This window comes from Cricetulus griseus (assembly GCF_003668045.3).
Source record: "Cricetulus griseus strain 17A/GY chromosome 1 unlocalized genomic scaffold, alternate assembly CriGri-PICRH-1.0 chr1_0, whole genome shotgun sequence".
NCBI classification, from domain to species: domain Eukaryota; kingdom Metazoa; phylum Chordata; class Mammalia; order Rodentia; family Cricetidae; genus Cricetulus; species Cricetulus griseus.
The window spans coordinates 155,534,685-155,551,129 of record NW_023276806.1 but is presented as its reverse complement, the minus strand read 5'-3'; the positions used below and the strand labels follow the sequence as shown (position 1 = coordinate 155,551,129).

General features: G+C 40.1%; 1 protein-coding gene across 1 annotated transcript in view; it reads left to right on the top strand.

Moving 5' to 3' along the window:
• The window catches only part of Nr1h4 (nuclear receptor subfamily 1 group H member 4), a 48,618-nt gene that overhangs the window by 14,730 nt on the left and 17,443 nt on the right, over positions 1-16,445 (top strand). Inside the window, exons 3-6 of the mRNA XM_035451373.1 lie at positions 8,215-8,355; positions 10,816-10,949; positions 12,619-12,717; positions 13,058-13,157. Coding sequence (XP_035307264.1) covers positions 8,215-8,355; positions 10,816-10,949; positions 12,619-12,717; positions 13,058-13,157 — 474 coding nt within the window. The remainder of the gene's footprint in view (positions 1-8,214; positions 8,356-10,815; positions 10,950-12,618; positions 12,718-13,057; positions 13,158-16,445) is intronic.

The window sequence follows — 16,445 nt, the reverse complement described above, 5'->3', positions numbered from 1 at the left end:
CACTTGATAAACATGCTGATGAAGGGAGTCCATGTGATTCCAAAGACAGATGAAGTTAAGGGAGAATTGTTAGGAAATTGCCTCTGCCGCAGCCCACTCCTATTCCAGCCTACTCTGCAGAGGCTGCCACAGATGACCTCACACTCTTCTAGTTTTTAGGTCTTAGGTTTTGCTTTTTTTTTTTTTTTATCTGGATAGCTGAATCATCTTCCCTCCATTCAACATGGAAGAAAAGACAGACAAGGGCCAGATGAGAGTCGCCCTGGGAGAATGTTCCACCCAAACTTCTGCAGTGTGAAGGAGGAGGTTGAGGTGGGAGGCCGGGGAATCTGAGTGTGGCCCGATCCTCTTCTGGTCTCCGAGGAGGCTCTGACAGCCTTTCAACACTTCTAGCCTGTTGATTATCTGAGAGGCAGTGCTTTCTACACCTAGACCTGTTTTTGTTTGTGGTGTTGGGAATATGCACATGCTATGTGTGTTGCATGCAAGCTTGTGTTACATGCAAGCCTGAGAAGCCATGTTTTGGGGGATGTGGAGGTGCTGGGTATCTGTTTACACTGAACCTGGCTAGGAAGTCTCCAAGGCAGTTTGCACATCTCATCCTCTACTGCACTCCATTCTCTTGGGCCCAACATAGCTGCATGAACAGCAGCATGAAGTTCTTGTGCAGTCTCTCAAGTCTAGAGAATTCTAAGCATTATTACCAATTCTATTCATGACTGCCTCTTTTTTAGGCAGTTATGACAGGCAAATTCATCTTGGTCTAGTTACTGTTGCCAGTAGTCTTAATGAGCCAACAGCTGCTGATATGGGTATTATCCTTAGAAGAGAAGGCTGAGAGGCCCTGTGGCGTGTTGCACTTCTTGGATTAGAGTCAAGGTGTTCTGAAGTAAGCTCAAATTTCAGAAAAATGATGAAAAGTTTGGTTCAAATCATATCCAAAGAAACTCATTTCAGAACCTACCCAGCGAAGTAATCTTTATAAAACACAGTTGAAAACACAATGCCAGACAAAAACAAATACAAAGCAATTCTAACAGACTAAATAAAAAAATTAAAATAAGAGAAAGAAGATTGCAGGACTAGGGAGATGGTTCAGCATGTGAGACCACTTGTTCTGTAAGGACCGAGACCTGAGGTGAATCCCAGGCACCTACCTAGATTAAAGTTAGGCATGGCTGTGCGTGCCTGTAACCCCACCTTAGAAGAAGACAGGTGGATGCCAAGAGTCAGCTAGACAAACAGCCTAGGTGAAATGGTGGCCTTCCAGTGAGATGCCCTGTCTCAAGGCAATAAGACAGTGATAGAGGGATACACCCCGAAAATCCTGCCCTGACCTTTGCATGAGTTTCAGTAGACATGCACACCCTCTGCACAAACCCCATGTAAAACAAAGGAAAAAGAGATGGTGACCTATAGTTTTATTTTCTTGTAGTTTTTGTTTTTGTTTTAGGTACTGCTGGCCTTGTAAAAAGGCTAGAAAGTGTTCCTTCTGTCTTCTGGAAAAGAGAATAGACAGATGGCATTTCATTTTCAAGTGGTTGATAGAATGAAACCAATGAAACCTGGTAGTTTCTATTTTGGGGGGTTGTTAATTAATTAGTTTTCTTTTATCAGATAGGCCTGTCTTGTCAATCAGTTCCTCACAGGTATGTGTTGCTAGGCATTCTTCAAGGAATTCCATCGAAATTATCAAATTTGTTAGCTTAGAGTTCTTTATAATCTGTAGATTTCTTTATTCCCTTGTTTTCCTTTTAATGGATCTATATTATGGGGCCCATTTCACTTGTGACATTCATAATTGGTATCTTTTTATTAATTACCCTCTCTAGGGATTTATTGATTTTATTGAGAGGATTCATCTTTTAATCTCATTGTTTTTTTAATATTATTTTCCTATTTGAAGTTACATTGATTTCTGCTCTGATTTTTTAAACTTATTTATTTTTATTTTGTGTACATTGGGGTTTTGTCTGCATGTCTGTTGGTGTGAGGGTGTCAGATCCCCTAGAACAAGAGTTACAGACAGTTGTGAGTTGCCATGTGGGTGCTGGGAATTGAACCTGGGTCCTCTGGAAGAGCAGCCGGTGCTCTTTAACCACTGAGCCATCTTTCCAGCCCCTCTGCTCTGATTATTATTTTTTTTTAAAAAAAAACCTATTTCCTTTCTTTTGCCTTCTTTGTGATTAATTTTCCCTTCTTTCTTAGCTCCCTGAAAGCCAGGCTTAAGTCACCGAGTTTTAGATCTTAACACAGAAAATGCATTTTAATGCTGTTAATCCCCCCGCCCCAACACAACCTTTGCTTTTGCTGCACTCCTCCAGTCTTGATAGGTTGTATTTTCAACAATTCCTTTTCAGCTAGATTTTCAGGCAGTCACTTCTTCACAGATTTACTTCTCAGAGGCTTTGGGTATGGGACTGCTGAGCTGCAACCCAGTCCCCACTAAGGTTTGCCTCCTCTCTGTGTGCCAGGCCATCACTGACAGGACCTGTGAGATTCATTCCAAAGCTTGAAGGGAGTTCTCCAAACTATTCCCAGCTAAGCTGTTTCTGCTTCTTACCTCTAGAGAAATATTCACCCATCTTTTACATTTTTGATGATCCAAAATTGCTCTTTCAAAGAGAGGGAGACTTGTTCAAGTAAGCAAGCATAAAATGATGACTATCCTCTTGGGGTGGAAAGAAAACGAAACATCAATGAGCAAGAATGAAGCAGACACAAATGACTCAACATTTTGGGTCATTTTAACATTATTAAAGTGACTGCTAGGTACTCATTATGGATCCAACTTAGAGAAGGTAACAGATCTTTGTTACAGGTGGGTTTTTCCATGCTGTATGAGATTAATGTCTTGAGAAAACTTACTTTATTTGAAGACCTGTGTAGGTGGTGGTTGAAAGGGGAGTCTGGACTGAGCCTACCAGGATTCAAACAGAGGCTCCAGAATTTATTATTACCTATAGTACCTTGAGCAAGTTAGCCTCCGCACAGCTTCCTCTCCAAGGGAGAGGAAGCATTACCTCATTGGATTAAGGATCAAATGCATACCATATGCAAAGTGTTTTGGAACAGCATTCGAAACAAATTAAGTGTAGATAAAGCTATCTGTGTAGGCATTGTTCTATATAAGAATTCTGAGTTCTATGCTTGTTGCCATTTTAAAGATACAGAGATTGTGTAAAACATCAAATGATGGATCATGGAGTTCATACTACCAGTAGATACCCGTATGACATGCATGCAGGCATATATATGTGTATGACCTGGGACTAGTACATAGCTGCTGGATCCTATCTGTATAAAGGACAAAAATGGTGGGTAATATCCCTTAGACTTACAAGATCCATGAAAATACCAGCCCTAAGCTGTTCTACAAGCCAGGGATTCCCTACCCCCAAGTTGGCAGTGCCAGTCCTGCCCACAGCTCATCTTCTATTATCAGGAAGGCCCTGTTCCTCTGTGAATTTCCTTTCCATTCATTTTCAAATGACTTTTCTGATATGAGCATTGTTGAATATGCACAAGAAAGAGCAAGATAGAGGCATAGTGGGTGTATGGATATATTTGCATAAGTATAAATACAGTATATGTGCCCACATTTAAATGATGTAGTGATAATATTGTGTTGCTTTCCCAGAGTGAAAGCTAATTAATTCAGCTATTGAGATGATAATGATTTCCTTTTCAGTTAGTACCAGAGGTAAAAAGAAAGAAGAAAACTTGTAGAATTGTTCTATGCACCCTTCCTTTGATTCATCCTGGAAATAAGGCATTTCATTCTCTTGGCTATTGGGCTGTCTGTCAGGATCTATGGCAGTTTCAAAGGGAATCATTCCGAGGCAGACTGGGAAGACTGACTCATGCAGGCTAAGGTGTTCATTGAGCTCATGGTTTGGCACTTCCAGAAAAAGTTCTTTTTGCTTTACTCACTAAAAATGCACACTTTGTTATTTACACTCTCAATATCAGTGCTAATCTGAAGCATAACGTGTTCTTTTTTTAAAAGATTTTATTTGGTTGGATTTAGTATTTATGGAAGTGTTAGGATCTTCCCTGCTGAAATTCACAGTAACTGGCAGATGAGCCCAGGGCTAAGTCAGCCTTGTCATATCTACCTTTTCCTGCAGCTTCTGTTTTCATATTTAGTTAGTTACCCAAGGCCAATGTGTTCTCTCCATTTCTCTTCAGGTCTCCCCCAGTCTAGTCTAGGTGTCTCTAACCTCTCAGTCATGGTGTGGTCTAGTCTAGGTGTCTCTAACCTCTCAGTCATGTTGTGGTGACAGTCTCCAGTCTCCACTTTCATCTTGTTCTTCAAGGATTTTCTCCACATGCAGGTTAGGCCACACCTTCTGCCAAATTCTTCAAGGACCCTTCCTTTTCTACATAGCAAAGATTCCTTTGTGTGGCTTTCAAGGATATTTCATATTTATGCTCTTGCTTCAACCCTTTAGCCACCCCTCACTAATATTCCCAGATTCCACAGTGTTACCTGGATGGACTCCCTGCTTTTCCTCAGAGCTTCTGTCACACTCTGCCTTGCGCATTCTCAGAAGGTCTCTCCCCCTTCAGGGTACATGTTTCAAAACCATTCTGTAAGTCCTTGTTCATAAAGTCTTCTCTGATTCCCCTACCTGGGATTAGGGTCACGCCAGCTCAACATTCGATTCTTTTCCATTCATAGGCATTGGGAAATCCTTATACTATAGTTAATTTATTGTAATAATTTTGAATGATAGCTGGATAAGTTTTTATGATAAACATACAACTTTCCATGTCTAAAGTGTAATTGCTCCCCTCCCTCTAAAATGTGACACAACTTTTATAAGCATTTAGCATGTCCCAAAAGTTTGATCTATATTCCAATAGTTTTTTCTTCTGTATTTTAATAATGTATTACTTATTTAGCTACTTGTCACCCAATCTTGTATTATTCTCCAAATTTACTTCTTCATATTCCCAAATTGAGAGTTCTGAAGACAGGAATATCTTACTCCTCTCAGTACCTGGATAGTAAGAGAATGAAGATTTCTGTTAGTGCTCAATGTTAAGCTGTTCCTGCACCCCAGGGAGGCCACTATGGCTGAGCAACTGAGAATGGGAGCCTTAGAGCATGACTTTCTGGGTTTGAGTTCTCCTAGTGCATAAAATCATGACCAAGGTATTTAATTTCTTGGCATCATTTTTCTTTCCTTTATAATATATGGGGAGAGAATACTATGTTCATCATAAGACTGATATTGTGACTAAGTAACTAAAAGGTGGTAAAGTGGTTGGAACAATAGAGTGTAAATAATAAATGTTTGCTATTATTCCAACATCTGTTATCAGCACCACCCTCTAACCAACTGAACTAACTGACCACATTGTTCCAACATCAGTTAAAAAAACAACTTGTGTCTTGGACAAGAGTTGTGAAGTTAGTGTAAATTCATGCCAACAACCTCACACAGGGAGACCTCTGTGGAAAGGACAGAGAGTTGTTCTGTTTTCTTTCTGTCACTGTGCTAAAACACTCTGATCAAAAGCAACTTGGGGTAAGAAAGGTTTATTTCCTCCCATGCTGCTAGGCCACAGTCTATCGTTGAGTGAAGTCAAGGCAGGGACTCACAACAAGCCTGCTTGCTATTTCCTGCAGTGTTCCCTTCAGCAGAGAACCTAGTCATAGCCAGAGAAGTATAATAGAAACCTAGCTTGCTGGATTACTTCCTGGCTTGTTCAGGCTCACCTTTGGCTAGTTTCCTTATACAACCCAAGACCATCTATCTGTTCAGGGAATGGTACTACCCACAGTAGGTTGGGCCCTCCTACCTCAATTAACACTTAAGATTCCTTCATAGCCATGCCCACAGACCACACTAATAAAGACAATTACTCAACTGAGACTCTTTAAAAATTCTGGTGATTCTAGGTGGTGTCAAATTGACAGTTAACACTAATTTGGACAGGAGTTAAACCATGAAATCACTAGATACAGCTATGAGCTAGAACTGGAACAGCTTTGCTCTTGTCAAGGAAGTACCCCAGTGGTGGAAGGGTTCTTTCATAGCCCAACTCAAGAGGACTGTCAACTTTGAAAGCTTGTCACATACATCCAGCTTATAGCACAGTAGTGCTCCTTTTCCCCAGTGGCTAAATTCCAAGATATCCAGTGAAAGCTTTGTGTGAACCATAAACTTAACTATCCAGACATGAGTTAGGCAAGGAAGATGTTATCAGCAATAGTCATTGACAAAATAGAATGATATACAGTAGTAACAGTTACACAAATGAGATCTCGAAGTACCACTGGGTGCGTGATCTGTACAACATGGATTTCCTGGCTAAAGAGATGACTCACATCCTGTGTAAGAGTTCCTCACACTACTCAGAAAGATATACAATTTCAAAATGTATAAAGGGCTTATTTCTGGAATTTTCCATTAGTATCTTTGAATCATGGTTTACCACGTCATGAAAACCTCAGAAACTGAAATTGTGAATAAGTATGTAAGCTGCTATAGCAAGCAAGAACGAGTTTCTCTGTTACACGTCCTTGATCACCACCAACTAAATCCGGAATTATTGGAATCTATGGTTGACCAGTTGGAAGAGAACAAGTAGAAGTGAGACATGAAGGGAGAAGGAAGTCGCATCCCCTTCCTGGCTTTAGGCATCGTACCTGAACTGGCTGCAGCTGTCCTGTATCTTCTCTGGGGGAGATATTGCCTTTTAAATCAAGCGTGGCACTTTTATTGTTAGATAACGCTGTTGTATTATGTGCCAAGAAACTAAATCTTTGAATACGATTTTTTCCTAAATGCCTGGTAAACAGCTACACGCTTTCTGGCTTTTTGCTTATTGCTCACTTTGTAAGTTTTTAAAAAATGATTTTGTATCTCATCTTATGTGTTGTATCAGTTTTGTCCACATGTGTGTATGTGTACCACCTGCATGTCTTGTGCTCACGGAAGTAAAAAGAAGATATCAGATTCCTGGAACTGGAGTTATGGATGGCTGCAAACCACCATGTGAATTTGGAGAACCCAGTCCCAGTCCTCTGCAAGAGCACCAGGTGCTCTTGACCACAGAGCCATGTCTCTCGCCCCTCACTTGCTGTGTTACCATTCCCTGCACTTGTTATGCCTCAGCACAGCATCTGGTCCGTATCCATACAACCCTTCGTCTTCACTTGTGTACTTACTTGCATGCATTTGCTTTTGGTCAACCTTTAAACTCTTGGAGGGCCGGGATGGATTGCTTGCCTTTATAGTACCAGCACCTAGTACTTAAGCAGGTAATTGTCCCCCATAAAGATAAATGAAAGTAATATATCTAAAATAAAAAAAACTGATATTTTTCCTGAGAAGCCTTAATTCCCACCTTTCATTGTTTTAAAGAAATAAATTTAAAATAACTACCCTCTCTTTTCATATAAATTTTTATTTAAATTAAAAACAACCTTATTTTACATATCAATCCTGTTTCCCTCTCCCTCCAGTCCTCCCATGCCCCCCCCACCAACCCCCATCCTACCCTTTATCCACTCCCCAGGAAGGTAAGGCCTCCCATGGAGGATCACCAAAATCTGTCACATCATTTGGGGCAGGGCCTAGGCCCTCTCCCATGTATCTAGGCTGAGAGAGTATCCCTCCATAGGGAATGGACTCCCAAAGTCCATTCGTGCACTAGGGATAAATACTGGTTCTACTGTCAGAGGTCAGATCTCCTGAGCAAATTGGGAGCTGGGGTGGGGTGGGGTGGGAGTGAGATGGGGGGTAGGGGTAGGTAGGAGGAAGGGGAAGGGAGGAGAACATGAGGGACCAGGAAGATTGAGTAGAGGGAAGAATAGAGAAGGAGAGCAAGAAAAGACATACCTTAATAGAGGGAGCCATTACAGGTTTAAAGAGAAATTTGGCACTAGGAAATGTTCAGGGATCCACAAGGATGACCCCAACTAAGAATCCAAGCAATAAGGGAGAGGTTACCTTAAATGCCCTTCCCCTATAATGAGACTGATGACTACCTTAAATGCCATTCTAGAGCCTTCATCCAATAACTGCCCTTTCAACAATAGTGCAAGACAAAGTCTCCATTGCTCCATATTCACTGCTCCAGACTCATCGGTGATCCCCAGCAGTTCATGAAAAAAACATTCTGACGTATCTGAGTCCAGATGTATTTTTTGAAAACGTGTTAGGGATCTTCTCACACTTTGCAGTGTTTCTCCCACAGGTTTCTTCAGAAGAAGCATAACCAAAAATGCCGTGTACAAGTGTAAAAATGGGGGCAACTGTGTGATGGACATGTACATGCGACGAAAGTGCCAGGAGTGTCGACTAAGGAAGTGCAGAGAGATGGGGATGTTGGCTGAATGTATGTATACAGGTATCCGCTTCAAGCAATTAAATTCTACTAACACCTCTTAAGCAGGCCGTTGCCAGGTAACTCAGATCACCCTTATTAAAGAAGGAACCTGCGGAGCCATCTCAGTTCTTGACAAGGGCAATGACCCACTGAATTGATTAAACTGCCACATAAACAACATCTTATTCCTCTGAAAGAAATGCCTGGGGTTTGTTTTGTTTTTTTTGTTTTCCTGTGTTGTAAGGAATTTATAGAAGGAGTGATGTGTTGTTAACATATTGTTGAAATAAGTTGCTTTAATGAGCTTATACGATGATATTCTGAAAGGGTCCTCTAAATTTGATTTTAATGTACCTCTTATTTGTTGCTTAATTACCATAAAAAATTATAGTTGTGGGACAATAACTGCCTCTGAATTATCTAAATATGGTTTTAAACTAAATCCTTTTATTAAGAATTCATCTCCTCTTAGTGTAGCTGTGAGCCAATTTGTATAGGTTTACACAGGAAATTAACTACTGTGAGTTTTAATATAATTTTGTCCTTCAATCTGATAAAGGGACACTGTATTAAACACTGGCTTTATGAGGAATCGCCGTCTTCATCAGAAATTGGAATGCATGTTAGTATAAAACATCATTAATTTTTCATCCTACAGCCTACTCAGATTTAGAGATATGCCTTGTTCCTCCTCAAAACAAACAGGCAAACAATTGTCACCAAGGGGATGACAATATTCAGGAAGGAATGCCACAAGAGACAAAAGCCAGTGGAAGGTGACTCCAGTCTTATTGTTCCCAAACTGTATGGGTGACTGGGATGTACCCAGGGAAACAATGTGTGCAGGATGGAGAAAAATCAGTCTGTGTAAATAAATAATTGGGCCCTGGATGGATGAAAGTTTTATACCGGCTGATCACAGTCACATTTTAGCATACGTGAAATAAGAACCTTCACCGGGTGGCGGCTGCAATCCAATCTTGCAATGGAAATACTTTGACACAGGGTGGTTCATGTTGTTCATTACTTAAATATGAACGTGCTCCATCTGAGCTCACTGTGTAAGAGACTCTCCCCATAAAAGTCCAGAGCTTTGTTTCTAAGCACAAAAATCTTCCTGTCAGAGATGCAGCTGTTTCATGAGTTTCTGCACAGTGAACTTCCTGGAGCTGTGTTTCATTATCATTGAAAGAACAAAGACATCCAATAAATATGGGAGGTGCTTCAGCATTGCTTGTTAAAGCTCAAAGTATGAGCAATGATGACATTATGTGGTCATTATAGAGCAATCCAGCCACTTTGCGTTAGTCCTGTTTCTATCATTATTTAAAAATACCTGGGAGAATTATTAAGAGAAAACATTTCTTCTGGCTCATGATTTTAGAAGTCCCATGGCTGGTTCCCACAGTGTTTAAGCTTCTGGTAGAGACGCTGCAGGGCAAAGGCCAGGAGCTGATAACAGAGCACAAAAATTACCTCATGACTTGGAAGAAGAAAAAGGGAAGGAGGAAGAAGCTGGAGTCCCTGGGTCCCATCTGAGGACACACCACTAATGACCCAGAGATCCTCTATGAGCCCCCTTCACCCCTGGTAGTACAACACTAGGGGCTTCTGGGGACCAAGCAATCGCATTCCTTGAGCGTTGTAACTTTTATATTTTTAAATAACATGTGTGGATTAATAGGATTTAAATTTTTTCCAGGAGATGTTCATGTTTGTTTTATTCAACAAGTTTAATGTAAAACTGGATATGATTTTATTGAATAGTATTAATAAAAGTGAAAATAATAGTAATTGTATGTTTGGAAGCTAGCTTCCCTGGTCTTCTAGACCAGGGACAGGGAGAGTGCCACTTACCATGCCACTGACTGAACGTCTTGCACTTTGTATAATCCTGCAGTGTCACAAATTATTTACCAAGCCCAGTTTTATTTTTTAAGTACAGTCACATTTAAGCAAAAGTGTGCAGCAGATACTTATGTTTTACAAATGAAGACAAAGACTTGCAAATGTCAAATGCCTCACTCAAAACCAAATCTTAAAAATTGGCCTTTTATTTTTACTTAAGAGTTGTTTTTATATGTTTCTGTGAATGCATGCTGTGTATGTACGGTGCCTGAGGAGACCAGGAGAGGGTGTGGGATTCCCTGGAGCTGGAATCACAAATGGATGTGAGGCACCCTACACACACACACACATACACACACACACACACACACACACACACACACACACACACACACACACACACACACGATGTGGGTGCTGGGGACCCAGCTCCTCTACTCCTCTGTTCCTCTGAAAGAACAGCAAGTATTCTTAACCATGAAGCATTCACTGCACTGGCCTTCTCCTTTTAAATGTCAGATGATCGAGAATTAACCCTGAGTCATCACCTGAGCAGACCACATAACAGCTGCATCAGGACCACACACCCAATAGGATTTGCTATGCTTTTTTTTTTTTCAGGTTTATTAACTGAAATTCAGTGCAAATCTAAACGACTAAGAAAACATGTGAAGCAGCATGCAGATAAGACTGTCAATGAGGACAGTGAAGGACGTGACTTGCGACAAGTGACCTCCACGACCAAGTCATGCAGGGTAACAGAGTGATGGCGCTGCCAAAGCCAGCAGGGGTTGTGCTTCTGGGAACCTGTAGATCCAGCTGGAGGCTGAGACCTTCACCACAGCCAACTTTCCTTCTCAGTTGTGCACTGAAATGGAATCCTTCTTTTCTTTTTAATCAAGAGGGAAAGAGATGCTTTGGTGTGGAATGTTAAATAATAGCAGTGTATAAGGTAAAAAAAAAAGTGGAGGTCCTTCTTCCTGGGCCACTACCACCTAATGGGCTGCCAGAAGGACTGATTTAGTCTTCAGGATGGAGTTTTCCATTTGAGTTTTTTTTTTTTTTTTTTTTTTTTTTTTTTTTTTTTTTTTTTTTTTTTTTTTTTGAGACAGAATCTCACTGTGGAGATGGCCGTCTTGGAACAACTTATTTAGACCAGGATAGCCTCAAACTCACAGAGATTCACCTGCCTCTACCTCCCAAGTGCTAGGGTCTGCCTCCAGAATTCTGGGATTAAAAACTTGTGCTCCCTGGCCTGGGCTCCACCTGGAGTTTTGATAACCATACCCCCAACTCTACTCTCATCCTTGCCCTTAAGAAGGAAAGCTTCCACTTGGGAAGTCTGGGCTCAGCAGAAGCTGAGGATTGCTCCTCAACAATGAGTAAAACAGGATACCTCACATATGTGGACCAACAAAGAAAACCCTTTTCGAGTTATCAAAAAAAAAACTCTTACAAAATCCGTCGAATAACTAAGGACAAAGTAAGGGAACAACAACCAGGCTGGTTAGACACGCACAGTAAAAAATCACAGAACATCTGGAAGGGTTCTTATGTGCTGTTAGCTGAAAAACCAAGCTACACTTTCACCTGTATTTATTTGGCAAGTGGATAACTTCATCCACTGCTAGGTTTAAAACTTATTGTTCATATTGACTTCACAGAAACTTAGCATATGAAAAAAAAATCACTCTGCCATAGATCCCCATCGGCGGTGCTTTGGTGGAAGAAAGCAAAACGTTGACACAATGGTTCATATTTCTCAAGAGACAGTGAAGAGGGAGAGAGAAGTTTGGGATCTGGGTTGAGCAGACAGACGACTGAAGTATCAGCAGACTACTTTTTTCTATAACTCAATAGATATGTAGGAGTTTTAGGCTTTGGCCACATGTTCTTTATGACAACTACATAACTGGCATTTTAACCCCAATGCAGCACAGACAATATATTGGTAAAGGAGCATGGCTACATTCCAATAAAACTTTATATTCATAAAGCTGGATTTGGTTCATAGGCCACAGCTTTCCACCATATAGATGTGTATGCTTAGATAGATTCTACATTTAATACACAGGAAGCTTTTTAAGGCTATGATTTAACCTTGAACTTCTACTGACTTTCAAGTGTGATTGGGCTCAACAGCCTCCATATTCATGCTACTATTTATTGCCAGGAGATACATGAAGAGAATATTGTATTGTTCATGTTTTCTAAATACGAAAACCAGCTAGTGGAAACAAATTTAGGGAAATATGTAACTGCTTGTGCCAGAACCCAGAAAAACTGACTTTCCACTATCTGAAAGCCCATAGCTCTTAAGGCCTTGAAAAATCCTTTGCTATTAGTTCATTTCAGATAAGTGTATATATGGGAATATGCATTTAACCACCCTCCCTAACACCTTCCATTTTCTTGCCAGTGTAGGAGAAAACTGAACTCACCCCAGATCAGCAGAACCTTCTGGATTATATTTTGGATTCATATAGCAAACAGAGAATGCCCCAGGAGATAACAAATAAAATCGTATGTATGCTATCTGAAAATTCACGTGTTTAAAGTCAGCATTTTCCTGGAGCTCTTAGCACCTTTAAGGTGGTGGGATTTATGTATACATGTGTTACCCAAAGCGAATGTATTGAGACTTCAAGTTATATGTTCTAATGTTTATCATCTTTGAGCAATTAAACAGAGAATTAACAGATCTATCTTGTAAATAGTAATTGATTTCCAAAGATCTGAGAGGTGTGACCCGGCTCTCAAAATTTCACTATCTAAGCCTGTTGTTTTCCTTTAATGATTTGGTATTGAGTTATCCTAATCCTGTCTATTTATTAATCATTCACTTTTTTTTCTTAAAATTTAGTTAAAAGAAGAATTTAGTGCAGAAGAAAACTTTCTCATATTGACAGAAATGGCCACCAGTCATGTACAGGTTCTTGTCGAATTCACAAAAAAGCTTCCAGGTACTTTTAAAAATCATAAATATGTTCTTGAAATATGTGAAATGTGCCATGACCATATTAATCATTCTGCATACAATATTTTGTTCAGTTTTTAAAGTGTTCTTATGTGATCATGTCTATTGTCATGATTTCTTTTACTAGGTGTTTTTCCATTAGCAATTACTGGACTACATTGTACAGTTTTCCTATATTGTTGAGAGTTTCAATTCACTAAAAAAATAAAAATAAAAATCCTATCTGACTTAATGTTTCTAGTTACTATAGACATGAAAAGTTAGAGGCGGAAAGCATATTCAAAATCATTTATAATAATTCTTCCATGGGATGAAGTTGTGGTTCAGTTGGTATAATACTTGCCTAACATTTATGAAGCTCCGAGTTTGAACCATAACACTATGTAAACTAGGCCTGATGACATGTGCTTACAAATCCTGGCACTTAGAAGATAAAAGCAGGAGAACCAGAAGTTTAGGGTCATCCTTGGCTGCATATTAAGTTTGTGGCCACCCTGGTATACATTAGAGCCTGTCTTAAAAAAAAAAAAAAAAAAAAAAAAGAGAGAAAAAAAATCTTCTAAATCAATAGGTCAGAATTGAAATTTCACACAGTTGTCATTTATCCACTTATTCAACAAGAAGTGGTTGAAGCCACATTAAAGCTATTCCCTTAAAGAAGGGTAAAGGGTATTATATGCAAACACACACAAACACACATGCACACAAATGTACACACAGTGCTTGAACAGAGAAGAATTGAGTTTCAGAAGACGTTAGAGCCTTCAGAAAGGATTATATCCAAGTTAGATATTTTTTTTAAGATTTATTTTTATTGCACGTGCGTGCGTGCGTGCGTGCGTGCGTGCGTGCGTGCGTGCGTGTGTGTGTGTGTGTGTGTGTGTGTGTGTGTGTGTGTGCAGGTACCTGCAGAGACCAAAGACATGGACCTGATTTTGGATCTCCAGTACCCATCTAAATAGCCAGGTATTGGTGTTATGCTCCTCTAACCCCAGAATTGGGGAGGAAAAGACAGGAGGATCTTGGGATCTTGTCTGCCAGGACTTGAGACAGGCAGTGAGTTTGTCTCAAAAGTAAACGGAGAGTGTTTGAAGAAGACAGTCAGTGTTGACCTCTGACCTTCACAAAGCCACACCCACATGCACAGATACATACATAATCAAAAACTACATACATGAACATATATGGCAACCTTCGCGCAGGCGCGAGCACACACACACACACACATGACAGGAGAAGAAATTCAGTATGGCTATAGGATAATGTCTTTGGCATGTTCTTTGATCACATAGTAAAGCAAATTGGTACTGGGTAATAAGGGCCTAGCCATGGAATTTAGCCAATGCCCCCGGGTGGTAAAGAAGCTATAAGAAATGATGAAATTTTGGTTGCAGACAGATGGCCTTATCAGGTTTATATGAGGGGAATTGAGTGGAAAGCGACAAGAAGCAGGAGGAGTAGTTAGTCTGCTACTAGGAAAGTCTAGGGAAGAGGTTCAAAATAAAGTAATGAAAAGAGAGAAGAAGGAAACAGTGGAAGATAGAATCAAATTTCCGGAGGGGCTGATAAACACTATATGTAAGGCAAAGGAAAGGGTGTGTTCCGATGTGCTAAGCATATGAACTTCTCCAGTAAAGAAACTGGAGAGCCAAGACACATTTCCCAACCTGCCTCATCAGGGTATCATCAGTCTGTCTAAGAAGTGATTGTTTCAGTGTGTGTGTGGGGAAACATTAACAAAGCTAGCCTGGGCTACTTAGTAAAATTTGTCTCAAAACAATTTAAAAATATTAGTACACTTACAATTTCATAGTATAGAGTGTAATAAATACCTTCACTAACAGACTAACACGTATTAAATTACAGAGATAACTTCTGACTTAGGTTTTTAATTAGACATGCTAATTTGCCTTCCTTTTGCCAGCATAATGCTTTTCTTTTATTAAATGTGACACAGATAGACATTAGCCTAATGAAACTCATAAAAAAGGGGGGGGGGGAGAAAAGTTCTCACTGTCATTGAGACTTTAATATTCTCTTGTTTCTTTACTAACAATGAAAAAGAAGCTTAATTTGTTGCATGCTAATTAAGGTGACACCTATCTTGATTCAAAACCAAGATCACACAAAAAAGAAAAACTGTGGGGAGAATAAATGGAAAATGTAGAAGACTATGGCATTTTAAAAAATTATTAGTGAGAAGATGTTTTTCAGTTCAAATGGTCAGTCACTTTGGATCTGAAAACTAATAGGTGATGAGAGGCATATCAGATGTGGCTCCCTGAAAGCAATGGCATTATCTTAACTCCTCTTCATTCCCAGGGCCAGTTTCTAAGGGAGAACACAGTTAATATGAGTTCAATGAATAAAGCAGATGGGAAAAGTCTTAAGACACACAAGGAAATAAAAGACAAAAGGCTTTTGTCAATCATTTCCCCCTAGTTACAATCCTAGAAATAGTATTACAAATATCAGCAATGGTAGTATAATGCCAATATTGAAAGGGTATTTTGTGGAAAATTAGTCTTTCCATTAAGTACATCCTCTGCCAGACACTGGCCAGGGTGCTGGAGCCCCAAGAAACAGAAAGCATGGCCCTATCTGCGGTGGAGTCCTTAGGGTCTCCCGATAATGACTTTTCTTTTATGTCAAGGAGGCCAGGCAGACCTCAAAATCACGATATAATACAAGATGGCCTTGAACTTCTGATCTCCTTGCTTCTACCTAACAAGTTCTGAGATTACAGGCATGTACCCCCACATCCTATTTTAAATTTTACTTTTTGCTAGGGGAGGGGTGGAACCCAAGGCTTCACCTAGGTTTAGGCAGTCATTCTACCAACTGAGCTAACTTTCCTGCCCAGATCATGGCTGTTAATCCTTAGCATTACTGTCTTTGAATTCCCTTTACTGTTTAACCCTCTCCTAAGCCGTCAGACATTGATGCCGCACACTCTCTCTGTGTCTCTCTGTCTCTGACTCTCTCTAATATGTCAGTATGCACAAAAATTTGTGGGTTTTTGTCATTCATTCTGCTGCCCAACAAATGATGTGAGGTACCTGCTATGTGTCAGGCTTTGAGGTTCCAAAAGTCAGTAAAATAGACAGTGTGGGCTCTAAAAAGTTTGTATTCCAGCACAGGTAGCAGCCAACATGTAAGCAAGAGAATCCATTGTATCATGACAGGCAGTGGTGCATTCTATGGACAGAAATGAAATGAGAGCTTGGGGCTTTCCACAGAATAGCCTTGCAGCAGATAGCTGATGCCTGTGAGG